This window comes from Otolemur garnettii, unplaced genomic scaffold (assembly GCF_000181295.1).
Source record: "Otolemur garnettii isolate 467f Iridium unplaced genomic scaffold, OtoGar3 scaffold00005, whole genome shotgun sequence".
NCBI classification, from domain to species: domain Eukaryota; kingdom Metazoa; phylum Chordata; class Mammalia; order Primates; family Galagidae; genus Otolemur; species Otolemur garnettii.
In genome coordinates, this window is record NW_003852400.1 from 41,838,161 (window position 1) to 41,859,171 (window position 21,011).

General features: G+C 36.7%; 1 protein-coding gene across 1 annotated transcript in view; it reads right to left on the reverse strand.

The window, feature by feature from the left end:
- The window catches only part of MTREX (Mtr4 exosome RNA helicase), an 87,695-nt gene that overhangs the window by 15,429 nt on the left and 51,255 nt on the right, over positions 1–21,011 (reverse strand). Inside the window, exons 19-23 of the mRNA XM_012812084.2 lie at positions 16,803–16,931; positions 13,118–13,228; positions 8,534–8,722; positions 6,192–6,355; positions 2,503–2,608 (exon numbers count right to left, since the gene is read on the reverse strand). Coding sequence (XP_012667538.1) covers positions 2,503–2,608; positions 6,192–6,355; positions 8,534–8,722; positions 13,118–13,228; positions 16,803–16,931 — 699 coding nt within the window. The remainder of the gene's footprint in view (positions 1–2,502; positions 2,609–6,191; positions 6,356–8,533; positions 8,723–13,117; positions 13,229–16,802; positions 16,932–21,011) is intronic.

Genomic DNA, 21,011 nt, shown 5'->3' on the forward strand with positions numbered 1-21,011 from the left:
GTGTCCATTTCTGGTCAACAGTCACTGATCACCTTCCTCTTTGCCGGTCCTACAGGTAAAAGGCACCAGTCCTGACATAAGAATCTAACTGTGACATTACCAAAGCTCTCCCACCAAGTATGTGCACAGTTGTTCCCTCACCTCTCCTGCAGATTTCAATAGATTTCATTTTATAAGTGAAGCCTTTTCTAACCTCATCTGCCCAGTGATCTCTACCTGACTCTTCTAACTTTTCTCTAAAAACATTCATCAGCATTTGACAGGATGTATGTGAATTTCTTTATCTTCATGCATTAGCAAGGAAGCATCCATCATGAAAGCACAAATTTCTGCTGTATCTCTAGTGCTTAGATCTGTACAGAACACACACTGGGTAGTTCATAAGTATTTGTAGACACTCTTTAGATTGCATATTTAAACTTATAACATGTTATCTTATGATATTTACTCTTTTGGAGCTAGAAAACATTCTGTTTAAAGTATCAAGAAAAATCCATGTGACTTTCAGTACAAACTTCCATCTCAATGCTAAAAGGCACCTCCATAATAACTGCTGACACAGTACCATAAACACTATGTTGTTTCACTGAACAAATAATAAACACATATAGTGACATCTTGCTCCAAGATTTAAGAGTTGTGGTTTGGCTAAACCTAATTCAGCTCCTTTGAAAAGGTCATATAGTTGGCTTCTCAGAGAACAAGACTTAAAGCAGTGCCACATTAAAAAACAAACTAACAAAACCAACCACAATGTAAGAAATTAGCCACAAAGTCTGACAAGGGTAGACAAGACAACCAACCTCCAATAATCTATAAACCTAAGTTTCTGAAGCCTTCTTATTTAAAGGAAATTTGACAAACATCCTTAATTATTATCTTAGAAGTGGGTATAATAAACTTTTGAACCTAAGAAAAATAACAAACACAATAGTAATACATTCTTCTACGCAAATTACTTCACAGACTCATGACAGGCAATCTCAGGAGGGCACCAACTGTTTATGGATGATTACCATATTTGTTATTATTGCCACTATAGTTGTCATTCTCATTAGCACTCAGGGACCCACCTACTTCAAGAAGTAATATATTTGATCTAATTCATAAACATGGAATCAGGCTGGGTGAGGCAGCTCATGCCTATAAGATCTTAGCCCTCTGGGAGGCTGAGGCAGGTGGATTGCTTGAGTTCAGGAGTTTGAGACCAGCCTGAGCAAGAGTGGGACCCAGTTTCTACTAAAAATAGGAAAAAAAAAATTAGCTGTGCATTGTAGCCAGCACCTGTAGTCCCAGCTAATTGGGAGGGGTTGAGGCAGGAGGATTGCTTGAATACAGGAGTTTGAGGTTGTTATGAGGTAGAGTGAAGCGATGGCACTACAGCCTAGGAAACAGAGTAAGACTGTCTCAAAAAAAAAAAAAAAAAAAGAAAGTATAGAAGTAGTTAGGAGATAAATAGATCATTGGCAGAGATGGACCAAAAAAACCCTATTTACTTACTGTTTACCCAAAAGTCAAAAACTAAGTATCCACAGTAAAAGGTCCTTTTAAAAATTTAGATGATAACATTAACTTATTTCTAAAGGCAAATGTCCTTGGTCTTATTCTCATTCTATCTATGTCAACTACAATAAATAAAGTCTTAAATTTGAAAAGTAAAGCATGGGCTGGGCATGGTGGCACACCTGTAATCCTAGTACAGTGGGAGGCCAAGGCGGGTGAACTGCTTGAGTTCAACACCAGCCTGGCTAGAGTGAGACCTCATCTCTAAAAAATAGCCAGCTACTTGGGAGGCTAAGGCAAGAGAATTGCTAAGCTCAGGAGTTTGAGGTTGCTGTGAGCTATGACACCATGGTACTCTACCTAGGGTGACAAAATGAAACTGTCTCAAAACAAACAAACAAAAACATTGAACGATAAAGCACATTTTACTTTTTAAAACTAATTATACTGGTTTCTGGAATGCAGTACAAAAGTATTTAATGTCGCTGTGTATTCTATCTAGTACTTTTTTTTTTTTTTTGGAGACAGAGCCTCAAGCTGTCATCCTAGGTAGAGCAACCTCCAGCTCCTAGGCTCAAGCAATTCTTCTGCCTCCACCTCCCAAGTAGCTAGGACTACAGGTGCCTGCCACAACACCCGGCTATTTTTTGGTTGCAGCCACCATTGTTGTTTGGCGGGCCCAGGCTAGATTTGAACCCACCCAGCTCAGGTGTATGTGGCTGGCACTTCAGCCACTTGAGCCACAGGCACAGAGCCTAGTACTTCATTTTTTGATTTAAGGGCTGTTAAAAGTGAACTAATTACTCATGTGAAAAAATTATGGCTGAACCAACAAGAATCTTATTGAATTCTCTCTTACTATATGTTGAAGTTGCTTTGATTTCCAGCCATAATATGTAAATATGAAGTAATACATTATATTTAAACATAGTCATATTATAAAAACTAAACTAAATGATGTGTGAATACATAAATAATGTGCTATATCTATTAACTCACATTTTCTTGAAACACAAAGCAGCTTAATAATGCCGTTGCCTGTTCTGCAGTAAGATCATTGAAAAGGCCATTAAACATCATCTCAGTTAGAAGGAGCTCATCAGCACTAAAGTGACAAAAAAAAAAAAAGGAATAAATTTGAAATGTCAGAGAATAAAGACACATTTGCACACACAGACCTTAACATAGTTTTTACAAAATTTATTATCTGACTTTAAGGACTAATGAACAAGGAGTGACAAATTTATTCAAGGAGATGGCAGGCTTTTATAATTACCAATATATAATCAACAGAAAATAGGTATTTCATAGCCTCAATTATCAAAATGCACGTACTCACTACACTCTAGCTTGAGTAACAGAGCAAGATTCTGTCTCAAAAAAAATAAATAAATAAAAGTTAAAACTAAATTTTGGTCCTCGAGGAAAGATTACTTCAAGGAGCTGCAGTCTCCACCAATAATCACAAAGAAGTGATCTAACAGGGGCGGTGCCTGTGGCTCAGCGGGTGGGGTGCTGGCTCCATATACCAAGTGGTAGTTTCAAATCTGGCCCTGGCCAAACTGCAACAAAAAAATGGCCGGGCGTTGTGGTGGGTGCTTGTGGTCCCAGCTGCTCGGGAGGCTGAGGCAAGAGAATCGCCTAGGCCCAGGAGTTGGAGGTCGCTGTGAGCTGTGTGACGCCACAGCATGCTACCAAGGGCAATAAAGTAAGACCCGAGGGGAGGGGAGGGGAGGGGAGGAAAGGAAAGGAAGAGATCTAACAGAGATTTATAGAGGCATTTATACCAAAAAAAAAAGTTAAGAAGCCTAAAATCAGACTAAAGAAGTTCACAGCAAGTTTCAGATGATCTTAGAAAAATATGTAGGAATAGCAAGATACGGGGTGGAGGCAAAGGAAAGTTTATGCTAACCAAAAGCGGCAGCATGTACCGCATGCAGCAACAGACAGGCTGGAGAGGGAGCACTCTCTATTACAGAATTTATCCTAACAACAATAAGGAGTCACAGAGGGACTTTTTACCAATTAGAATAACATGAAGGATTTGTGCTTTGAAAAGAATACTCTAGAAGCACTCTAAAGATGGGATGTAGAAACTCCAGACAGGAAGGCAATGAAAAATCAAGAGAGTTACTGCAGTAATCTAGACAAGAAATAATAAGGGATACACAGTACTTGAGTAGGAGTGTTTAAAGGAATGGAGGTACTGGAGTCACTAAGGAAGTGACTTAGGAAGTGATGAAGGAAGACAAAGAGAAGGGTGAGAGGGAGTCTAGGATGACTCCAGGATTTTGCAAATCTGAGGGACAGTTAATGAACTTTGGTATTGTTTTCTCTATAAAGAGAAAATGTATAAAATCAATATCCATACTTTTAAAATAATTCCAATAACATTAACTCTGGTATATGAATCAGTAAACCAGTCTAGATTTGTCCTGCAAATAAATTATTAATTAAAATCTGATTATCACATTACCCTGTGACACCAACTGGAGCTGTTTAATCACTGACCCCTTTGGGTAGCCAAGAGCTATCCCTCTCCACTCATGGCCCTATACAGAAATTTGAATTTATAACATCTAAATAATATGAATAAATCTTCACCATGAATATCTGAGACCACTTATGAGGCCTGTAATTTTGGGTCCTGTCCATTAGGGATGAACATGCTAGGATATAAAACTGATTCATTGAAAGTGACGATCATCACCGTATGAACAAAATGAGATCTTCAGGCTGTATACTGCTCATGAGCCACCAGCTTGTGACTTTCAAGTTAGAGGACTGAAGGGGTACAGCACCCCACGCTCAGACATGGCAGTTTGGCTTCATGTGCTCCCCATGGAAAATGGCTCTGAGATGGAATTCTTTTTCTCTGAGGACTTGCCTGGGCCTAAAGAAATGTAGAATCGTTCTCACAAAAGAATAAACCAGAGAGCCAGGCCTGGAAGCTCAAACACCTGTCCAGGCATTGGGCTATTGTGCTCTGCTCCTCTCTCTTCATTTACATTATAATCACTTGTTCTGGTTTAGGGAAATAGGCTGACAGAGCAGACAACCTGGCACCCTTATAGTTTAACCCCAAACAAGATCAACTGTATATGTGCTCAGCAGCAATCGTACTGAATTGGAATCTTAATGGCAGTTTCCTGATCTTACTTCACTCTTTTTGACTGTATTGAATTCTTACTGAATGTTTTAGAGTACTTAAGATAATCAGTAAAGATGGGCAAGGGTTGCTGTGCCTGATTGAGCCTCAACCTCCCTTCATGCCAATCATTCCGTCTGCGGTTTCTTTTCTCTGCGTCAAGGAACAGTGGGCTCCAGGGAACACTAACAGAAGACAGAGGCAAGCTGGCTTCTGATGCAGGAAACACTTCTCATGGTGGGAAATCACTGATGAATTTTAGATAGTGTCATAAACTGTGTTTTCTAAAGATGGCCACAACAGCATCTCCTATTCTCCTTGTTCTTTTCACACAGCACCAATCTATGTAGACTACCACTTGCACGTGGCAATTTCAATTTAAATTGTATGAAATTCAAAATTCAGTTTCTCAATCTCACAAACCACATTTCAAGTGGCTGTGGCTATGATATAGAACAGCACAAATACAGAGCATTTCCATCATCACAGAAAGTTCTACTAGACACAGCTACAACCCCATTAAAAGGTAGAGTCTAATTATCCTCTCCTTGAAATTGGGAAGGTTTGTGACTCACATGTAACCAAGAGAATGTGGTGGAAAAGATGCTGTGTGATATTCAAGCTATAAAAATAAAAGCTAGGTCAGAAAGAGACAATGCAACTTCCACCTTAGCGTACTAGAACTCTCTTCACAGTGGAGCCTGCAGCCTCCATGAAAGCAGTCCTTACATCCTGAGGCTGCCACACTGGGAAAAAGCACAAATGAGCCTATGCAGAAAAGACTACGTGAAGAAGCTGAGAGAGAGAGAGAAAGGCCCCAGACTTCCACTGTTCCAGCTTAACCACTTCTTGATGGCAATCACAGGGGACCCAGAGCCAGAACCATCTAACTGAGCCCTTCCTTAATTTCTGACCCATTAAAAAATGTGACAGAGTAACTGTTGTTTTAAATCACCTAGTTTTGAGGCTACATAAGATTACGAAAACAGAATATAACCAATTTTAAGCTACAGTCTATAATATACTCTGTTGTAATATCTAATTGTTAGCCTAAAATTTCAGTAAAATCTGCTATACATGTGAAATGATAATGGTTTAGTAGATTAAGTTTTAAGGTGGGAAAATGTTAATAAATGTAATTAAAAAGTACACTAAGTTGTATATAAACTATGATTATATAAAAATCCCCCAATACCTCAGCAAAGTCAAAGGAGATATGACCAAATGCTAGGGATGCTTGTGTTAGTTGTTGAGATTCAAGAAATACTTTGCAACTTCATGATCCAAACTGTCTTTAATATGGAAGGTATTGTATAAACTTTGTATTTTTAGCACAGCCCTTTTTTCCTAACGATTGATAACCTTTACTTTATAATTAGTATCCCCCCCCCCTTTTTTTTTGCAGTTTTTGGCCAGGGCTGGGCTTGAACCTGCCACCTCCGGCATCTGGGGCCCGCGCCTTACTCCTTTGAGCCACAGGTGCCGCCCAATTAGTATCCCATTTTAAAGTGAAACTTCTGTAAGAACCATCAGATTTTACCTGCTTATCTCACAAGCCACTCGTCCTTTCATCTCTATGACATCAGAAGAAGTAGCAAATCCCAACCTTCTTAAAACACGTTTGCGACATTTGAGTTCATCCATTTGCAGGACCGTTCTTGCTTTCTTTAGTTCTCGCTTTGCAGATTTAATATCTATTGCAATCTAAGGCACATAAAAGTAATAATAAAGTGAAAAATGTACAAGGTTTTATTCATGAAATAAAACAAAAAATATTTTCTAAGAACACCTTTACAACACACTTCTCAGTTAAAGTTTCATGACGGGGAGACAAGGAGAGTGAAATAGAGGAGCTTCTTAGATACTTTCCTAGGCTGTTACACTAGAGTAATGTATTTCCTCCATGATACCTCTACGATATGAAATGTGTCCTGTGGTAACTAGGAAGCCATGGTAAGACTTTTCCCCTAAAAGTTTTGCCAACTTTTTGTATTTTTCTTTCATTTAAAAAAAAAAAAAAGGCACACATTATAGACAATGGGGTGAGAGGAACGGATAGAAAGAAAACAAAAAAGGTATACTATAATCTCATTGCCCTTAAGGTTTTTCTTTTAGTCTTTCCCAGTGTGTGCTCTTATTTTTGCTCACTTATAATCATGCTCTACGTCAATTTTAAATCCTGCTTTGTTCATCTAATGCTTATACATAAGCATTCTTCCATGTTACTGCAGGGTCCTCACAAGAAGTTGATTTGTCTCTTCCCCCTAGACACTAATTTATGCCTTTCTCAGCAGCTCAATAATGGCTTCAACTAACTGTACTGAAGCTTTCCAATCATCATTCAACCAGCAAGTCTCCTTGTTCCTGCGTGTGGAAACTTGACCGCTGACCCTCTGGTGGCCAAGTAGGGAGTAAGTGGAACCAGGTACAGAGCAGCTGCAATGGTACTGGTGAGGTCTGAGCAGGCAAGGATCACGACTAGGTATGTATACAAATAACTAAAGGTTTTTCTATCTCAGTTTCCTCATCTTAAGATGAACCTGACAAGCTTCCTGAAGAAGTTGAAAAGAAGTGGATAGTGGGAAGGAATGTGCTCCTATCAAAAAGCTTTTTCTAAATTCATTATAGAGAATGGTTATAAAAATGCTTTTAGGCTTGGCGCCTGTGGCTCAAGCGGCTAAGGCACCAGCCACATACACCTGAGCTGGCGGGTTCGAATCCAGCCCCAGCCTGCCAAACAGCAATGACGGCTGCAATGAAAAAATAGCCGGGCATTGCAGAGGGCGCCTGTAGTCCCAGCTCCTTGGGAGGCTGAGGCAGGAGACTCGCTTGAGCCCAGGAGTTGGAGGTTGCTATGGCATCACAGCACTCTACCCTCTATGCAGGGGGATAGTTTGAGGCTTTCTCTCAAAAAAAAAAAAAAAAAATGCTTTTACTGGTTAGAGATTATAGCCTATACCTTTAAAGTCTGAATTACTACCACTTGACACCATTAGGATGCTATAATAAAAAAACTAAAGGCTATAATAAAAAAATACAGACAATTACATGTGTTGGTGAGGACATGGAGAAACTGGAACTTTCATAAACTGCTGATGAGAATGTGGTGTAGCCACTTTGGACAGTTTGGCAGTTTCTCAAAAACTTAGTTGCCACATGACCCAGAGATCCTATCTAATTCTGTTCGTAAGAAATGTAAACATATGTCCACACAAAATCTTGTACAGAAATGTTCCCAGCAGCATTATTCATAATAGCTAAAGCCAGATACCCATCAACTGCTGAGTAAGTAAACAAAATATGGTATATCCACATAATGGAACATGATTCAGGCACGGAAGGAATAAAGTACTGATTCATGCTACAACATGGATGAGCCTTGAAGATATCATCCTAAGTGAAAGAAGGCAGACACAAATACCACCAAGAATGCCCAGAACAGGCATTTGTGCTTGCCAGGGGCTAGAGGATAGGGGAAACAGACAGTGAATGCTTATGGATAATATAAAGTTTCTTGGGGGGGGTGATAAAAATATTCTGAAATTAGATAGTGATGATGATTGCAACTATCTATGTGTAGTATACTAAAAACCCATGAATTGGACACTTTAAAAGGGTGTCGTGTTATATGAATTATATCTCTATTTTTAATAAGAAAAAACTTTTTAAAAACCATACATCAAATACCAAGCTATAGCAAATGTACTTCACCTTGTCTTGCTGATTAGAGTTGCTGACAGGTTACAGAGCTGATAGTTCATTTAAAAGACAGACATTTTCCTATTGTAGGTGATAATACCAATAGTACAAGAAAATAAAAAATACTCGTTTAGTGATATACACAGAATTCTACTTAAAAAAATCAACAAGTTTCTACCATACCTGTGCTTTTTTTTCACACAGTGTATACACAGTTTCCAAGTTTGGATCATTGTGAAGTGGATGAGAATACATTCGATGCTCAAAAGCCTCTACTTTCTGAATGACTTTTTTTAGTCCTTGATCTTGAATGCCCATATCATCAATAGGATCTAATAAGGGAACACCATCTGGAAAACGCTTCTGAACTTCCTGAAACAAAAGGTGTAAAATTTATTTTTTATCTTATAAGGCAAATTACTAAGACTAAGCTAAATCAATATTTCTTTTTTCTTCTATGCACATGGATATAAAAAGGATGATCCATATATAAGTTTGTCTTCTTCTCATTTAAACTACAGGGCATTTTCCTATTTACTTGTTTTTGAAAACTCCTTTTAATGCTGTACTATAGTTAACTGATATAGGGATATCTTATAATTTACTAATAATTTTAGTGTAACATATTCAATAGACCTGGATGTGGCACAAATTACTGATAAGGCCACTATTGTACATTTAGGTTGCTGTAACTTTTTGCCATCATAAAAAATCCTGTACTGAACATTTCTTTTCTGTAAATTATCTTCAATTTTCAGGTTTTTCCTTGGGGTTGATTTCCTAGGGAGAGCACTAATGAGTTGGAATATTCAAACTTTTTAAAAGATCCTGATCCCTTCCTTCTGCTACTGGTACATAATTAATGGTCAAATAAAATAAGAATAAGAGTACAGACAAAGGATAGCTCCCTTGTAGGCTAATACCCCACTGGGAAACTTTCAGCATCTTAGATAGCCCTTAAAGGTAAGATATGATTTGGCTAGCTAGGAATTAGCATTGTAGGGGTGGGAGCACGTTAATAAAAAATGAAGGTTCAAAATCATTTTGAACATTACTGTCCTAAAAAAGTTAATAATGAAAGGTTTCAAGAGACTACTTATCTTTGTTAACCGCATATAATACAGTTTCCAGACATGTTTGCCCCAATCAAAGGGGGCAGTGTCAGTGTAAACCCACAGAATCTTTCTGATCAATCTGGCCAAATTTATACAGAAAGAAACTGAATCACTGGTAAAAAGTCCATGAACAGAAAAAACACTAAAATTGTAGTTCTAAAGTTTAAAAAGGTACAATTAAGTAGCAAAAGGGAAATCTTTAGTCATTAAGTAAAGGGTTTTGTTAACAGGTCCTTTCTCCTGATTCTTCTTCCTCTGGTTTCCAAATATGTAGTGACCAATGTAAAGAAAACAACAGTCTAACCTTGTTTAAATAATGAGACAAAACTGAAACTGTTATGTGATTACTAAAGCTGATGTCAAAGCTGAATCAATCTCATCACCAGATACAGCACAGGCAAACAAAAGGAAGCCTGAAATCTGCCAAAGACTGCAGGAAAAATTCATTTCAATTTAAGTTTAAATTTTAGCTAAATAAAAATGGACTAATTTGGAAGCACAGAGCAATTGGCATTTTCACAATAACAGCATTCTTTATGCTAATTTGATGACTAGTGGGTATTTCTCCTTAAACCTAGGCTGCTTTTTTTGAAAAAAATTTTGCTATTTTGAAGATACGAGAAAAACATTTCAGTGAGACTTTATTCTTCAATGAACTTACAGTATTTGCCACCAGACTACAAGTTTTAAAAATTTCTAGTAATTTTTTGAAATGATACCCACATCTACCTGAAAATTTTATACAACTGTCAAGAGAATCACTCCTTTCAGGAAGTTTACCTATGGAGCATAGCTTAAAAATTCCTACTCTACACAGAAAGCATCTTGCTTATTTACCTTTGTTTTCTCAGATTCTAGTACAGAGCCTTCATTGCTCATTACATGCTATTCAAATGCTTACTTATTTTTCTAGAAAAATAAATTTTCTAGAAAGTCTTCTTTCCTATTGAAAATAAAATATCGTTCATCTATTAACTATTTTTAAAAATGGCCAAAAGTCCTGGCAGCACATCATTTTATACTTAAAATTTTTAACCCTTTTACAGTGACGCATTCAGAAACAAAACGTGCCAATTGAGGCATTCCATGATCACAACAACCCTTATTACAGGGCTGTATTACACATAGCATGATACTGGATGTTCTTTGGTTTCTTATTAATCAAAATAATTCACCCAATTTGGTTTCAGTTTCAATATTTATTAAAAAGTAATGTGCAAACCAAATTTAATATGAAATGATAATGCTTTTATCAATTAAAATTTAATAATTTTTATTAATTTTTTGTGTGGTACAATATAAAACATGGTCTGATACATAATCCAATATTATACTGTATGCATTGATACTGTGTTTTGCTTCACTTTTTATGTTTTGTGCAAATAACACATCTCCGGCAGGTGTTTTACTGTATTCTGATTGCTATACTTTGATGGAAGATACCTTTCCACAAGACAGAATGGATTGCTATCAAAAACAACTTTCCCTCCAGAGTAAGTTGTCTTATCAACAGGTGTTTTTTCAGGATTTCTCTAGGCATATATGAAATTGTACAAATTTTAAATTTTTATTGATTGCGATTTTATAAAGTCCCTGTTATAAATTGATAAATCAAGTATGCAGAAACTTTTTATAACAGTTTAATGTTTTCTGTCTAGTATTTATAGAACTTAAGAGCCTATAAGTCTTGTCAACTCCACCCAACAAACAATTATAATCCACCATAACACTTGGTTTCATTATTGGTCTTCCTGTTTTATAGCTAATTTTTTTCATTTCTACTACTTCAGCAGAATGATAGGTTGGCAAAATTAAAACCTCTTTTGTCCATCTTTTTTTTTTTTTTTGAGACAAAGTCTCAAGCTGTCGCCCTGGGTAGAGTGCTGTGCTATCATAGCTCACAGCAACCTCCAACTCCAAGCAATCCTCTTGCCTCAGTTTTTCTATTTTTAGAAGAGATGGTGTCTCACTTTTGCTCAGGCTGGTCTTAAACTCATAAGCTCAAGCAATCCACCAGCCTTGGCCTCCCAGAGTGCTAGGATTACAGGCATGAGCCACTGCGCCCGGGTTGTGGCCATTCATTTTAGTGCTAATAATCAATTTGTAGATCATTATGTTATTTGCCTCTATGTAATTTATTGGCCATGTAGTGCATTCCATACCGAGTTTTCTTAACAGTCACAAATATATTTGTTTTATTGTTATGTAGATGCAAGTATAATGATGAATTGTATATAGTCATCACTTTTTATAGATACAAATTTAGCAGTATCATAACACTATTTCCTGATTTATCAACTTTACCAGAATATTATCATCTATTTTTATATGTGACCTGCAATAAACAATAAAATTTTTAACGCATCCAGTTTTGCAGTCACACAGAACAAAAAATTTTTACCCCAAATCTACTTCCTCTGAATAATAACAGACTTTTACTGATTACGTACACATTGAAAAGGGCAAAATGACTACGAAAAGGAATCCTGTAGTCTCTTTATAATGTTATGTATTTTTATTAGTGGATCCTTATTTGTTGCTTATTCAGTATCACGAAATGTACAAATTATTTCAGAAACAATTGTGAAAAATATTGAGAACAAAGCATATGATTCTTACAGACCCAAGTCAGGTAACTTAACAGTAACATGTATCCTCAAGTTTTTGTTTGCAAAATGAACAACACAAATGAATACCTTGTTTTCAATGCCTAAAGGTGTTATGTACACCAAAGGTATATCTTACTTAAATGCCTACAGGCATGTTGTTTCCAATCAAAATGTTAATACAGTCTATAATTATTTTCACTCATAATGAATAAAGCAGAGCATTTAGTATATAATAGTGAAGATTAATGGTACAGTTTTCCTTTTTGAGTTGTACTTAAGGAAATCAATCTGTTGGTGGATTAAGAGAAAGGACAAACACACATGCAGATCTGCTGCCAGTCTTTATGAAAAATAAATGCTTTAATTGGTAGTATGTCCGTGTGCAATTTACAATGGAAACTATTTTAAATTGCACACAAACTTTACGGACACCTTGTATTTATACTTTTTCTGAAAGCAAGCAATATACCGTGTTTCCCCGAAAATAAGACCTACCCAAAAAATAAGCCCTAGCAGGATTTCTATGCATTTGTTAAATATAAGCCCTACCCCGATAATAAGACCTAGTGATGGGCGTGGCTATCTGCATAGCCACATCATGCATTTTGGAGCAGAGCATAAAGAAGACTGGAAATACCTTTTATCTGCCACAGCCCCTTTCTCTCAGCCATTCGCATTTGCGCAGGTGCACGTGTGGTAACCACGGTGGCAGGCATCCTATCGCGCAAGTGCAAACCGCTAGGAGTTCACGCATCACTTGTGCCAGCTCCACCAACAAGGTCCGTCCCCCCACACCACCCCCCCGTCAAGTTCCAGAAGATGACTTAACTGTATTTGAATAAATGTAGATGGTTGTACTATACTTAGTAAAAATAAGACATCCCCTGAAAATAAGCCCTAGTGTGTCTTCTTGAGGAAAAAATAAATATAAGACAGTGTCTTATTTTCTGGGAAACACAGTATTTAAAGCATTTCAGTTGTTTCTTCATAAACCCCATTTATATTTACATAAAATGTATTTAATGTATAAAATTAACGCATACCTGTATTGATTTTAAAACACTCTGTCTATTGTCCACTGGCCGAAGGTCTTTAGGAATGTAAAGTCTAACACTGCTGATAGCAGACAAGAGATGCACCAAAACTGGGACAACCTATGAATGAAAAGTTACATAATATTATAATTTCAATTGCAGATATTCATATTATTTCCTAAACTTGGATCTTTAAAAGAAAGCTGCACTTAATATGTGACAGGTATAAGAGGAAAATAACAATCACGGAGCAGCTCCCCACACTAAAGTTTACCTTCCTAGAGGCCATATTTAAAAATTAAAAGCTAACACAACCCATAGAGACTATATTTAAAAAGTAAAAAACTAACACAAACCTTTAGAGGTAAATAACAAGAAAATAAATGATATATAAAAAGAAGAGATCCCGTCAATACAGTAACAGTGACAAAAAAGCAAGCCATCATTAGAACACACAGTTTGAACTATTATCCGTTAATCAATATACTCCAGAGCTGGTGCAGAGTGAGAGTCTGTCAAGCTTATATATAAAAGCTCACTCTCAAAACACACACACAGAAAAAAAGTTCAATGTTTATTTCATAGGTAAAAGGGAAAGTCACTTAAGAAAGTAGTCTTAGGCGGCACCTGTGGCTCAGTGAGTGGGGCACCGGCCCCATATACCCAGGGTGGTGGGTTCAAACCTGGCTCCGGCCAAACTGCAACAAAAAACAGCCGGGCGCCTGTGGTCCCAGCTACTCAGGAGGCTGAGGGAAGAGAATTGCCTAAGCCCAAGAGCTGGAGGTTGCTGTGACACCAACAGTACTCTGCCAAGGGTGACAAAGCGAAACTGTGTCTCTAAAAAAAAAAAAAAAAAGAAAATAGTCTTGTATGAAGGTTGATAGCAAATTTGGCATCAAATACAAAGTCAATGAAGGGAAAAGATGATTATGAAAATTTCCAGTCGTATCTCATGCAATGGAAGTCTGTTACACAAAATCGCTGCAGTGAGAGCTGAGGTTTATTTTATACATTGCCTATTGAACAAATCCCTCCATTCAGGATTCTTATTCAAGACAGTAATCTACAAAACCTAACAATATAATATATTCTGTTTAAGACACAGTCCTTTCTATTACTTTTATGCCTCTGTCATTCAGCCATAAAGAGAACATGTGAGGTTTGTTCTAAAAAGGACATTTCATGCTATGCACATGTAGCTTCCCTTGCTGGGAATGTAATTCGAATGTCTGAAAAAGTTCTTATGTTCCTACAAGTTTGTATAAATCTCACTACTTCTTTTACAAAAGCTTCTTTATTAGTTACCTTCCCTGGGTAGTTTTTTTTAGAGACAGAGTCTCACTTTATTGCTCTTGGTAGAATACTGTGACGTCACAGCTCACAGCAACCTCCAACTCCTGGGCTTAGGCAATTCTCTTGCCTCAGCCTCCCAAGTAGCTGGGACTACAGGTGCCCGCCACAACACCCAGCTATTTTTTTTGTTGTTGCCGTTTGGCTGGGACCGGGTTTGAACCTGCCACTGTTGGTATATGGGGCCGGCGCCCTACCCACTGAGTCACAGATGCCATCCACTCCTGGGTAGTTTTGAAGGACAAAATGCTTCCCATTAAGCTGGAATCTCCATGAAGTCGTAGACATATAAAAATCATGGTAACCCCTCTTCCCCAATTTCTTCAGCAGTGTAGACTGAAATAAATGGAATAAAAAAATGCTACAGGAATAGAGGAAAGCCTCTTGGTTTGCCCTGGATTCAGTGAATGCTTCCTTGGAGAGGTTATTAAACTGAATCAAATCATAATTATTAAGGAGGGCAAAAATTCTCAGTATCATTAAGTACAACACACATAGCAGCTAGCCTTAATAAAACTTCGGCCAAGCCCAGAGCAGAAACAGACAGCAAATAGGTTTCACCTAAAATGCTTAACTTCAATGAATTAGTCATAGCTGCATATATAATTTTCTTGGAAGAGTAAACTTTCAGTGTGAGAGTGTTACTATGATTCATTAACAACATCTGCCAAGAAAAAGGGAGAATATTGGGATATGCGCCACACGTTTGCTATTTCAAGTTGCAATAACTCCTAAGGTCTCTGTAGATACAATGACTATGTACCAAATTGTAGGAGTTTTAGATTCTTTTTAGGCAGTCAATCAATAAAATAAATGTTAGGGGGAAAAAAAAATCACACAAGTTTCACCTGGTGGTAGAATCATGTAGGTGAACACAGTAAAGATTGAAAACCAGAGACCAAAGGCTGGACAGTATTCAGAATTATAAATAAACTTAAAACAATGTCTTATCAATGAACTGTCCTTTTAAATCTTGCCAAATCTGAAACCCATAATCCCTTGTTGGTCCAAAGAAGCAGTCTATAACGCTGCAATGGCAGATTTTACTTTCTATAAACCAATCTTCTAATAACAAATATAATTAAAATGAAATTTCCTCAAACACCTATCCAATATGCCACATATTTAAAGCAATGTTTAAAAATAGCAGAATTTCACTATTAGACTTTAAACAGCTACTTGGGGTCTCTACATTAAGATTCTACCAACAATTGTTTTTATTTATACTAATATAAAAATAAGAGCATTCAAGAAATATAAGCATCTCATATGGCAAGTCAAATGTTCTACATTTCATTAAATTGAGTATATGAATTAAATAATGTTAACTAAGGAAACAGGGAGGAATTTTTCATTACCAAACAATGCTTAAATCATTACGATGTCCTTCAATTATGAGGTTATGTCCTGATAAACTCACTATAAGTTGAAGATATCATGAAGTCAAAAATGCATTTAATACAGGAGAATCTAACCTATCAAACATAACTTAGCCTAACCTACCTAAACATGCTCAAAACACTTACATTAACCTACAGCTGCCCCAAACCATCTAACACAAAGCCTATTTTATAATAAGTGTTAAATATCTCATATAATTTATTAATATTCCACTGAACGCATATTGCTTTTACACAATTATTTTTTTTCAGAAAGTAAAAAAAAATTCTACATCAGTGACTGCTTGTATTTCCATGAGAATGGAAAATAAATAGCATAGATGGAGTCAAACTGTAAAATCAGTCAATCACAAACAATAATAATGAAAAATCTTTATATTCCTGGTAAAATCTAAGGGCATATGAAAGTTAAATTATTCTCTTTATTTTTGTCTTTATTTACTTGTCATAATTTTTTTTTTTTTTTTTTTTTCGAGACAGAGCCTCAAGCTGTCCCCCTGGGTAGAGTGCCATGGCATTACAGCTCACAGCAACCTCCAACTCCTGGGCTCAAGCGAGTCTCTTGCCTCCGCCTCCCAAGTAGCTGGGACCACAGGCGCCCGCCACAACGCCCGGCTATTTTTGGTTGCAGCCGTCATTGTTGTTTGGCGGGCCCGGGCTGGGGATTCGAACCCACCACCTTAGGTGTACGTGGCTGGCGCCTTAGCCGGTTGAGCTATAGGCGCCGAGCCTACTTGTCATAATTTAATAAAATAAAACTGAAATCTCATTAACCATCCTACTGATATTTTAGATGATTTTAATAATACACCTCTAGAAGTTTAAAGACTTCTTATTTAGAAATCATGATAGAATGTTCATTATAATCACATTCAGAAACTCGAGTCATTAAAAATAATTCACAGAAGATCTGAAATCTGAAGATGAAAAAGCAAAGCACAAACCTGCATCTCCCCTTTCTCATCAGGTTTAGCCGGTTTTGCAGCCTCAGTAGCTGAATTTTTCAAGCTCTCTTTGCTACAGCGCAGAAGCACTTCTACTACATATAATGGGTCCAACTCACCAGAATTAGGCTAAAAAAACCAAACAGGATAAAAGAAGTTCATTAACTCTTAAACACTGGTCCAGAAATTTTAAATTCCACGTGTACACAGACCATTTCATCAGGGCTTAGCATTATGACTGGCACATATTGAGCAGAAAATACTGATTTTATGAAATCAAGGCTGTCTCTCTACATTCTTCAATATGTTCTGCTGGATGAGAAAATACAAAAATAACTTGATATCTATAAATTCTAATTTAGGACAGAAGGGAGGAAAAAAAATCTGATGACTTCCAAACTCCTCATGCCAGAGGGAAAGCTAAACCTGGAGGCTGAGTGAAGCAACAAATGAATAGCTATTACTTCACAACTTTGTGTCAAAGTATTGTACATTAGCCAGACACCAAGACAAAGACAAAAGCCCTCCGGCCTCTAGAGATTACTAACCCCCCCAAATCAGCCAAGAGCAAATTTTCTGCTGATGTCTAAATCTTTCACAATTTGTAGGTTGTGAGCATGCCAACTGTAAACTGTCAAGGAATGTAACTCCTAAATTTCAAGGCAGTTACTTTAAACACTGATTATGTGATTCCACACATGTAATGTCAATTACAAGTTTATTTTTCTTGGTGAAGAACAAAGACAAGATCAACCATTCCTCCACTACCCAGAGCCATCTGCATAACCAATTCTTCCTTAGCTCCCTTTTTCCATCAAACTGTTCACCTTACATATAATAAAAAAATGTAGATTTTATTGGGCACTAACTAAAGTCTCACAAAAATGTAACCATTTGCTTTATTGCCAACTGCCTCTCTTCCTCGATGCCTTTCTCCCTTTAAGGAAATATGTAAATACTAACTCTCCTGAAAATCTCTTTGGAACAAAAAAGCCACAGATGCCCCTGCAACTCACGGTTTTTCCCAAGACATACTCTCAAGTTCTGTCTGAATAAACCTTGATCAACTGAGGCTCTTGCCTCAGTCACTCATTCTGCTGGTGGTGCTCACTGTCAATTATGACAGAGAATGACACTTTTAAGTTTCTAATAGTTTATAATTTTATTTCATACTATTCCAGAATTAGAAAAACCAAAAGGAAAAGAAATGATCAGTATCATAAAATTAATTTGTATCTTCCAAACATGCTAATTAAAGAACATAAGAAACAGATTTTTATTCCTTATTGCACTGGCATTTCTATAATGTGATTCTGTATATTGTAAAGTCTTTTAGTCTTTTACATTCTCTAGTAAAACTACGATTCTCAAGATCTAAGGACTAATCATATCTTCTGCACTATGACCACTAATATTTGAGAATAGTGTCTTTCAACTAGTAACAGAAGACCTTTTACTCACTAAGAATTCCTCCTTATTATTAATAACACATTGAAACAATATATTTTGCATAAAATAGATAAAAATTTCTTTCACTGAAGGGGAAACATAGCAAAGACCAGATTGCTTGATCTCCACCTAGGATAGTCCCTATTAAAAGATGAAAATTTGTCAATAAATGATAAGGAATCCATCTATAAAATCTATTCTGCAATAAACTACCAATTGTTTAACAAGAATAAAATGTATTTCCAAATACAAACCAAAAACACAATCACAATTATTTTAAATCACTAAATTTCCTTAAAGAAAATGTAAGCTCCATTTTCCCAGTCCAAAAGGAAAACAAGCTCTTTTTCAGCATAAATTTGTTCAAAATATGGTTATTTTAAAAGAAATTTCAAAACATTCTTCAACTTAAACACAAAGCAAAGATAATATTTTTGACTAGATGATCTCCATCTGCAAAGAATATATATGTACATACATAACTCACTCGTTATGAAATGAGTTTTATAAACAATGAGCTAAAGCAATAGTTATGACTACTGTCAGCGCTTCCTAAGGAGGCAATCACTACAAGAAAACTCAGTAGTTGTCATAGCTTTTCAGAGGGGGAAAAATTCTGAGCAAGAAACATGTACAATTTGATGAACAAGTTAACTCTAAAGTACTAGGGAACATGTGAGTGTCTGGACAGAAATAATCTAAGGCTTATGCAATCTAGAATGAATTAGATAATCTAGAACCTTGTTGTTGGGTTTGGTTCCAATTACATAGATTTTATTTATAAATTTAATATTCTCCATCTGTAAGATACAACACACACAGAAATGACTAGAACATATCATAATCATCTGTCTTTGCAGAGCTACCAAAACCACTTACAGCAAAGTGATGCAATAGCCCCAAACACTATATGCAAAACATCAGAAAGCATTCTGAATTATAGCATTAAATAAAATTTGCTGTTAAAAATATTTTCTAGGATGATAAAATTTTTGTGTTAACTTATTCTAGTTCTAAAGTGGGATCAATAATGTCACCTTTCACATAAGAGAAAATAGCTATTAAGTTTTTCAATGATTTGTCTTACCTTGTATTATTTAACAATAATACAAGGTAATAATAATAATAATAATTATTATTTTTGTTAAAATGTCTTCTTTTTTTTTTATTTTGAGGCAGGGTTTTGCTTAATCAGCCTAGCTATAGTACAGTGACAGTGTCATAGCTCAGAGCAACCACGAACTCCTGGACTCAAGCAATCCTCCTGCCTCAGCCTCCTCAGTAGCTGGGACTACAAGCAATGTGCCATTAACCTGGTTAATTATTTCTGGGGGAGGGGGTGTCTTGCTCCTGGCTTGGATTGTACAGTACTCCTACTCCTGACCTCAAGTAATCCTCTCAGAGTGCTATGATTATAGGGATGAGACACCGTACCTGGCCCTAATTTTCACTTCTTAATCATATAATTGAACTTTCTTTTTCCTAACATCTTTTTCACTCCTTTTAAAATGTGGCAATTTTTTGGATTGACTGAAATTACCAAATAAAACAAAATTTAAAAAATCCCAAACTTGTAGAAAGGAAGCAAACAAATAATATAAAACAAATATTCACAACTACATTTTATTTCTTTAAAATGCCTCAAACTGGCTGGGCGCAGAGGCTCATTCTTGTAATCCTAGCACTCTAGGCGGCCAAGGCAGGTGGACTGCCTGAGCTCACAGGTTCGAGACCAGCCTGAGCCAGAGCCAGAGCAAGACCTCACCTCTAAAAATAGCCCGCCTATAGACCCAGCTACTTCAGAGGCTGAGACAAGAGAATTGCTTGAGCCCAAGAGTTTGAGGTTGTTGTGAGCCATGATGCCATAGCACTCTACTAAGGGTGACAAAGACTCTGTCTCAAAAATAAATAAATAAAAAATAAAAATAAAATGAATGCCTCAAACTATTTTTTCCACTGGTGTGTCTTCTCCCTCTACTTTTGGCAACTCTATTGGCCACAAAAATCTTTGGATTAGTATTCTTATCTAGATTCCAAAATTAATAAAAATGTACTTCACATTTTTAGTGAACAGATAAATTCAAGTAGCTCAATGGAAAAATTAGTTTTGGCTTGGCACCTGTGGTTCAAGTGGCTAAGGTGCTAGCCGCATACACCTAAGGTGGCAGGTTCGAATACAGCTGGGGCCGCCAAAACAACAATGACAGCCACAACCAAAAAAATAGCCGGGCGCTGTGGCGGGCACCTGTGGTCCCAGCTACTTGGGAAGCTGAGGCAGGAGACTCACTTGAGCCCAGGAGTTGGAGGTTGCTGTGAGCTGTGATGCCACAGCACTCTACTGAGGGGATAGCTTGAGGCTTTGTCTCAAAAAAAAAAAAAAAAGAAAGAAAAGAAAAATTAGTTTCACTATCAATTTAAATTAAAAAAAAAAAAAAAAAGAATGTGTTCCTCTCTAGACCTCATTCCATCTTTGCCTCAAAGAACTCTCATCAACTGGTGCTACTTTTATATAGGGAGTAAGGATCCAAAAAATGTCTTCTCTGTATCTGTGCATAAATGTAATTATACTAGCTATAATTTTTCTATCCTAAAAACGTAAAATCTTAGATTCACTACTGGAGCATGACAGTATAAGGAACTGTGTAAGCCTGTCACCCAGCAAAACTGGACAAAGTTTATGAAACACCAACCATTTAAATTTCTAGAAATGGTCCTAAGGGAATATATCACATCTAAACATCTAATTAAAAAAATTTACTG